The sequence below is a fragment of the Triticum urartu genome, chromosome 4A (genome assembly GCF_056163025.1).
Source record: "Triticum urartu cultivar PI428250 chromosome 4A, HENAU_Tu73, whole genome shotgun sequence".
NCBI classification, from domain to species: Eukaryota; Viridiplantae; Streptophyta; class Magnoliopsida; order Poales; family Poaceae; genus Triticum; species Triticum urartu.
The window spans coordinates 545,401,875-545,409,829 of NC_141876.1; the positions used below are offsets into that span (position 1 = coordinate 545,401,875).

At 58.3% G+C, this 7,955-nt stretch overlaps 1 protein-coding gene across 1 annotated transcript; it reads left to right on the forward strand.

Annotated features, from left to right (window-relative positions):
• The first annotated feature begins 2,618 nt into the window (after window positions 1–2,618).
• Window positions 2,619–3,304, forward strand: LOC147976520 (uncharacterized). The gene has a single exon (XM_087520889.1). The coding sequence runs from the start codon at window positions 2,666–2,668 to the stop codon at window positions 3,302–3,304; it is 639 nt and encodes a 212-aa protein (XP_087377015.1). The 5' UTR covers window positions 2,619–2,665.
• The last annotated feature ends 4,651 nt before the right edge of the window (window positions 3,305–7,955 follow it).

The following is a 7,955-nucleotide window of genomic DNA, read 5'->3' on the forward strand; positions in this document are numbered from 1 at the left end:
ATCTTCTGCGGCCCAGGTGGACCGCTCGCCTTCCCGTGGCGATTTTATTTTGCCATTAGGGCGTAATAAACGTGGGACGTGGGGGAGTGGGCACAATCAATCCCCACGTTCCCCCACGCCGCGTCTCCTCGGCTCCACCGCGTGAGCCTATAAGTAGGGGGAGGAGGGGGAGAGACAGAGGTTCGCACGCTCTCTCTCACTCCGCCCCTCTTGGTCCTCCTTTCTTCCTCTCGGCGCCGTCGTAGCTTCCCGTCTCAGCGCCGCCGTGCCGCCGCATCGTCTTGCTCCCATGGCGCTGTCGAGCTCGTGGGACGGCTCCAACGTCCATGAGGACCATGTTGAGTTCCTCCACCAGACTCGGCGCCTGCCCGACGCCAACCTCGTGCGGGTCCGCCTGGCACCGGAGACGGAGATCTCGCCGGCCCCGGAGGAGGGCGAGCGGGTCGTCTTCCGCTCGCACTTCCTGCGCGGCTTCGGCCTTCCGGCGAGCGGATTCCTGCGCTCCTTCCTCGAGTTCTACAATCTTCAGCCGCATCACCTCATGCCCAACGCGGTGATGCTGCTGTCGGCCTTCGTCTCTCTCTGTGAAGGTTTCTTGGGGGTGCTCCCCACGCTAGAGCTCTGGGGGGAATTCTTCCAGAGAAACTCGGCACCGTCATCGCAGGCCTGCCCGCCCCCTGCGGGGCCTACATCGCCATGAGGAGGTCGGGTGAGAAAAACCCGTTCCTGTCCATCCCCTGATCCAGTCGGTGAAGATCTGGTAGAAGTCGTACTTCTACGTGAAGAACGTCACCCAGCAAGGAGACCATGTCAACCTGCCGGCTTACGTAGCCAGCCCGCCGGCTGGGAGGGAGCCCTCATGGAGTTTCCGGTCCAGGTCACTGTCTCAGGCCGGGAACGCTGCCGTCTCCCGGCTTCGGGTGATGATCCAGTCGGAAGGCCTGAGCGGGGCCGACTTGGTGGCCGCCTTCGTGGAGCGCTGGATACTTCCTCTCCAAAGCCGGCCCCACATGATGTGTTAGATGAGCGGCCGCTTCGACCCAAGCCGGCTGAGCACCAGGGAGATGCCTCATGCGGAGGTGTGGTACATGGTAAATTATATCTCCAATTGCAAGCTCGCCAAGGACTGGCGATACGGCAAGGTGCCGTATTCTCGCGCCAACCCTCCGCTCGTGGTAAGCTTTCCTCTCTTTCTTCTTTTTGTTGGTAGCCGGCTTTATGATGGCCGGCTTCTGATCGGTCGGTTCTTCTTAGCAGAACCCCCTTCTTCCGCCGACGACCGGGGCATCAGGGATAGAACGCCAGTACGTCCCCGACCACACGGTGGACGACGTCGACGACCCGGATTTGGGGGCGGCCGCCATGGAAGACGCCGTCGTGGGAGACGACGCCGAGCCCGGAGGCACAGGGCTTACCGCCAGCTTCGAGGACTGGCCGGATGATGCTGAAGCTGAAGTCGCCCCGCGTCGCCAGCCGGCGGCCGACCATCAAGGCGCGGGCTCGTCCACCGCGTCGGCTGCCAGCGGCGGCGCACAGAAGCGCCGGGCCGCGTCAATCCTCTTCCGCAGTCGGCCGAAGAAGCGGAGGCGGAGGCTCTGGAGGCGGCCAGCACCGCCACGTCCGAGTGGACTCCCAGCGGGGGGACTGGCGAGCTGAATGTGGCGGCTCAAGAGGTCCGGAGCCAGCTTCAAGCTCAGGCCGCCCTGCTGCAGCAGTACACCCAGGAGTTCCTGTCGACGCGGGCCGCCATCCGGGTGAGTCTTTCATTCTTGGCCGCTTTGGGCTCTTGATTTCTTCCGTGGGGGCGTGTTAGCGCACCCACTGGGTGTAGTCCCCGAGATTCGGGCCGACTGCTGAGCAGTCGAGTCGGATCTTTCTTGACGACTACCTTATTTTTGCTTCGTGACTGAACTTCCAGGAATATCATAACTCCCGTGCTGCCGCCTTCAACTCCCAGGCTCAGGAGTTGGGTCGGAAGACCGACGACCTGGCCAACAGCCGAAGTAAGTGCTTGATCTTGTTTGTCTCCTGTGGGGGCGCGTCAGCGCACCCACTGGGTGTAGTCCCTGAGATTCGGGCCGACTGCTGAGCAGTCGGGTCGGATCTTCCTTGACGACTTTTTCCTTATTGGTTTTTTCTTTTGTCTTTCGTGCTTTCAGGGGCCAACACCGACTTGAGGAGGGAGCTCGGCGAAGCGCAGGCCGCCCTTCGTACCAAGGATGCTGAGTACGCTGCCTTGGTCCAGGAGCGTGACCGCCTGGCCAAGAAGCTGGCTGACCAGGAGGAGAGCCACAAGGCGGCCCTGCAGAAAGCGCAGGATAGCGAGGCCGCCCTGAAGGCAGAGTTTGAGACCGAGGCGGCGAGCTGGGCTGAGACCCGGCAAGCGATGGATGAAGGCTTCAGCCGCATCGAGGACTTGATCGACGGTAAGCCGCCTTCCTCGCTCCTCTCCTGCCCCTTACCGCCTGGTTTTTGGCCTGACTTGTGCTGCTGCCTATTTTCTTGTGCAGACTACTTTCCCAGCTACTCCGCCTTCGCCGCCCAAACCATCGAGGCCCATCGCGAGGCGCGCCGTCAGGCGGGGGTCAACATCGTGCCGGACGCGAATCGGACGCTTGAGGAGCAGCTCTTGGTTGTCCAAGCGCGGCTGCAGCCGGCTCACCAGATGCTTCGCCGGCTCCAACGTGCCGGGGCGCAGGTGTTGGCCGCCCTCTGGCCCGGCGAGACGATCCCCCGCACCCCAAGCCGGACTGCCGACTGGCTGGAGGTCGCAGTCGGTCGCTTTGAAGCTTGGAAGGCGTCGGCGGCCCGTCTTGGAGCCGAGCGGGCGTTGGAGTTCGTTCGAGCTTGGTACCCAAGGCTTAACCTGGACCAGCTGCGCACTTGGCGGCTGGAGGCCGACGCGGAGCTGGAGGATGTGCGGCCGGCTATCGCCCAGCGTGCTTCGACGATCGCCAAGTGCACCGACATGAGTGTTTTTGCGCCTGAAATCAATGATGACGGCATTGCCCAGCCGGAGGAGTGGTTCGGGCTGAACCCAGCGATGGGCGAGGACTCGGCAGAGGAGATCGCCTCCAGCGACGAGGGCGAGGATGACGAAGAAGAGGACGGTGAAGACGTCGAGCCGGCTAGTGGAACAACCGGCCGGCCTCAGGCTGACCGTGCCTCTAGCAACGAGGCGCGTGGAAGCGCGCCCTCTGCGGGAGGCGGTGATCAAGCCGAGGTTCGCCAGCCGGCCACTCCTTCAGCCGGCACAACCGTCTCCACCGACCAGCCCAGCTCATCGGTCGCTCCGCCAGCTTGACCTGCCATCCTTATTTTTCCTTCTTGTTGCCTTTTGGATGATCTTTATTAAGCTTTCGCAGTTCCACCCACTGGGGGTGTATCCAAACTATGTTGAATGATGGCCTCTTGGAGGTCTTTTATGTAAATATTATTATGTGCATATTTGGTTTCCATTCGCGTATGCTTTTTATCCTTAGGCTTTTTCCTTTGCCGCCTTCCCTCTTTGGGGAGGCAAGTACTCGAGCTTTCTTGGATTGACGTGAAGTGAATGGAAACTGGCCGGCCGGCTACTTTGGTAGTTGGTCGGTGGTAGGCGGCAAACCGGCTTTCGTTATATTAGTCCGTTGGTCCCTGGCCATTTTTCGTGTGGGCATCCTTTCCTGCTTTTGACTCTTGCCAGCCGGACAGCCGGTTCTTCGAACTGCGACTTTGGCAAAGATAAGCCTGGGTGTCGGCACACTACTTGTCTAACCGTGGGTAGGACTTCTAATATAACTCCAGTCGGCCAGTCCCCGGGCCGACTAGTCGAACCCGGTGCCGGACGGAACAAGTAAATGAAATGACAAGGTCATAAGCATGATACTTTTCATTCATAGATAAAAGATGGCAGTCCCCAAGCCCTCCTCGGGGGGCCTATTGTCTCGTACTTAGTACAAAAGTTAGCGTGATACATACTGCATTTCAACTGTAAAATCTTTGAAGGAGGTTGGCGTTCCATGGTCGTTTCGACTCCTTGCCGGAGTCGTCTCTCTTGCGTGCCTTGGGCTTCTGCGCGTCGATTAGGTAGTAGGAGTCGTTGCCTAGAGCTCTGCTGATGACGAAGGGGCCCTCCCAAGGGGCCGAGAGCTTGTGCTGGCCGGTTGTTCGCTGGATCAGCCGGAGCACAAGATCGCCCTCTTGGAAGGATCTTGGCCTGACCTTCCGACTGTGGTAGCGGCGCAAACCCTGCTGATAGATGGCAGACCGGCTGAGGGCTAACAGCCGGCCTTCTTCCAGCAGGTCGATGCCGTCTTCTCGTGCTTCCTTGGCCTCCGCCTCCGTGTACATGGTTACCCGGGGCGAGTCGAACTTGGTGTCGGGTGGGATGATCACCTCGGCACCGTACACGAGGAAGAAAGGAGTGAAGCCGGTTGACTTGTTTGGGGTAGTGCGCAGACTCCAGAGGACAACCGGCAGCTCATTGAGCCAACAGCCGGTGGAACGCTCAAGTGGTACGACCAGTCGGGGCTTGATGCCGGAGAGGATGAGGTCGTTGGCTCGCTCGACCTGGCCGTTTGACTGCGGGTGGGCGACGGACGCTAAGTCGAGCCGGATACCTTGCGCTGCGCAGATAAGTGCCAAGGTTCCTTTGGCAAAATTCGTGCCATTGTCAGTGATGATGCTGTGTGGCACGCTGTATCGAGTTGTTATGTCTGCGATGAATGTCACAGCAGTCGGCCCATTCAACTTCTTGATCGGCTTTGCCTCAATCCACTTGGTGAATTTGTCCACGGCGACGAGCAAATGCATCATGCCGCCGCGCGCCGTCTTGAATGGTCCCACCATGTCCAGTTCCCAAACGGCGAAGGGCCAGGTGAGGGGAATGGTCTTGAGTGCCGAAGCCGGCATGTGTTGCTTGGAGATGAAGAGTTGGCACCCTTTGCAATATTTAACTAATTCTTTGGCGTCATCCAAAGCAGCCGGCCAGAAGAAACCATGGCGGAAAGCTTTGGCGACGAGTGATCTTGAAGCCGCATGGTGGCCGCATTCTCCTTGGTGAATGTCTCTGAGGATTGCAATGCCCTTCTCTTGCTCGATGCACCATTGGAGGACTCCGGTGACACTGCGCTTGACGAGTTCTCTGTTGACGATTGTGTATGCTCCGGCTCGACGTTGGACTTGTCTTGCCTCTGTTTTGTCAGCCGGCAGATCTTTGTTTACTAGGAAGTTGAGGATGGACTGAGCCCATGACGGAGCCGCGACTTCTCCTACTGCCAATGTGGCTACTGCCACCAGGGTGGGCGGGCTGGGTGGTGAAATGCTGGAGTCGGCCGCTGGCTGTTGTGTTGGTGCAGTCCCCGGGCCGGCTACTGCAGTCCCCGAGCCGGTTGCCGAAGTCCCCGGGCCGACTAGTGAAGTCCCGGGGTCGCCTGCTTGGTTCTTCGAGCAGGACCCGGCCGCGTCGGGGTCAGGCAGTACGAAGATGGAATCGGACTCTGGAGACGGCTTGATGGATGGCTTGAGGAGGCGTTGTAGAGCAACGCCGGTTGGTATTGCTTGCCGAGTGGAGCCTATTCGAGCCAGGGCATCGGCTGGCTCGTTGTCGGCTCGCGGTACATGGAGGAACTCACATCCTTCAAAGTATCCACTGAGTTGTTGAACCAGGAAGCGGTAGCTTGCCATATTTGCGTCCTTGGCGTCCCAGTCGCCGGATGATTGCTGAACCACCAAGTCTGAGTCGCCATAACATAGGATCCGGCGGATGCCGTGTTCCTTGGCAAGCCGGAGCCCGTGTATGAGTGCCTCGTACTCGGCTACATTGTTGGAGGCGGCAAAGTGAATCTGCAGTGTGTATCTGAGCTTGTCGCCTTTGGGAGAGGTAAGGACGACGCCGGCTCCCAAGCCGGTGCGCATCTTGGACCCGTCAAAGTGCATGCGCCAATGGGTGGAGTCGGGAGCCGGCGGCAGGTACTGGGTCTCGGCCCAGTCGACGAGGAAGTCGGCTAGTGCTTGGGACATGATGGCGGTGCGGGGCTGGTAGAAGATTGTGTAAGGGGCCAGCTCGATGGCCCATTTCGCCACCCAGCCGGATGCGTCCCAGCTGCCTATGATCTCGGCCAGCGGGGCGGTGCATACGACCGTGACGGGATGCTCTTGAAAGTAGGGCTTCAGCTTCTTGGCGGTGAAGTACACGCCGTAACACATCTTCTGGTAGTGCGGGTAGTTCTGCTTTGAAGCAGACAGCACCTCGCTCAAATAATACGCCGGCCTCTGGACCGGCTGGGCTCAGCCTTCTTCTGGGCGTTGGACTACGATGACGGTGCTGACCACCCGGCCGGTTGCGGCAATGTAAAGGAGCATGGGCTCTTTCTCAGCCGGCGCCGCTAGGACGGGCGGCGTGGCCAGCATCTTCTTCAGCTCGTGAAAATCTTGGTCAACCTGGTCATTCCACTCGAAGTGAGTGCTCTTCTTCATGAGGCGGTAGAGGGGGAGAGCTTTCTCTCCGAGCCGGCTGATGAAGCGGTTCAAGGAGGCCAAGCATCCGGTGAACTTTTGGATGTCTCGAAGCTTGGTGGGGATCGCCATTCTCTCGATGGCCTTGATCTTCACCGGGTTGCATTCGATGCCGCGTTCGGAGACCAGGAAGCCTAGGAGCTGGCCGGCTGGCACTCCGAACACGCATTTCTCGGGGTTGAGCTTGATTTGGAACCGGCGTAGGTTCTCAAACATTTCTTTGAGGTCTTCCAGCAAGGTGCCGCGCTTCTCCGTCTTCACCACAATGTCGTCCACGTAGACGTGAGCGTTTCTGCCGAGTTGCTTGAGGAGGCACTTCTGCATGCAATGCTGAAAAGTGGCACCGGCATTTCTTAAGCCGAATCTCATAGTCAGGTAGCAGAAGGCTCCAAATGGCGTGATGAAAGCGGTCTTCAGGCGGTCGTCCGGATCTAGCTTTATCTGGTGATATCCTGAGTAAGCATCCAAGAAACTCAACAGCTCGCATCCGGCCGTGGAGTCTATCACTTGGTCAATCCTCGGCAGGGCAAAGGGATCTTTAGGGCAGGCCTTGTTGAGGCTTGTGTAGTCTATACACGTGCGCCACTTGTTGTTCTTCTTTAACACGAGGACTGGGTTGACAAGCCACTCTAGAAAGAAGACTTCCATAATGAAGCCGGGAGCATTCTCCGGAGCACCGTCTCGATCAACACCGAGAACCTGAGGCATCCTGACTGAGGGAATTTGCGCAACCTCCTCTTCACGAAGCTGCACGAACGATACAAGCCTCAAAGGGAATAAAGTGAACAATGCTGCCCTCACGAAGATGAGCAAGGCCCTGTCTACTTGGAAAAGCAATGTGAAAAGAATGATCGAGAAAGGTGAGAGTTATGAGAAGATCAAGGAGAAAAATCCTTCGATCACCGAAGATGACTACAACGACTTCAAGATCAATTGCTCGAGCACCGCAAACTCCGAATCAAGTAAGTGGGGGAAAGAAATGTGGGAGCTGAACTTAGGGGAACACACACTCGGTCCCGGCGGTTACAGAGTGGCGGAGCCTATATGGGACAAGGAGGAGGCGGACCGTCCCGAGCAAGGCCTACCGCCCCTCTTCGATAAATACGGCGACAAGCAGACCAGGAACTTTGTCAGGGCCCGATACAAGAAGGACCCGAAAACAAAGGACCTTACCACGGATCCGAAGACCAGGGCGCTTGAGCTTGTTCTGGTAAGGAATACACCCCCGCGTAATTAGCTCCATATGGTTGCATTCTAATTAATGAAGCCAAATTTCTAAATGGTTCACATTCCTTCCGCAGGCGATTGAAAGCAGTAGCGCAGAGTCGACTAAGAGCAACCCTTGGGACACCACTCTAAATAGGGCGTTGAATGTAATGAAGAACAAGGATAAGCTCAGTAAGCCGACGTCAGCTGGTCGTGTGGCCGGCAAAGGTTTGTCGACAAAATGGTTGTCA

Coding starts and splice junctions, on each gene's coding strand:
- LOC147976520 (XM_087520889.1), top strand. CDS start 2,666: ATGCTTCGCCGGCTCCAACGTGCCGGGGCGCAGGTGTTGGCCGCCCTC.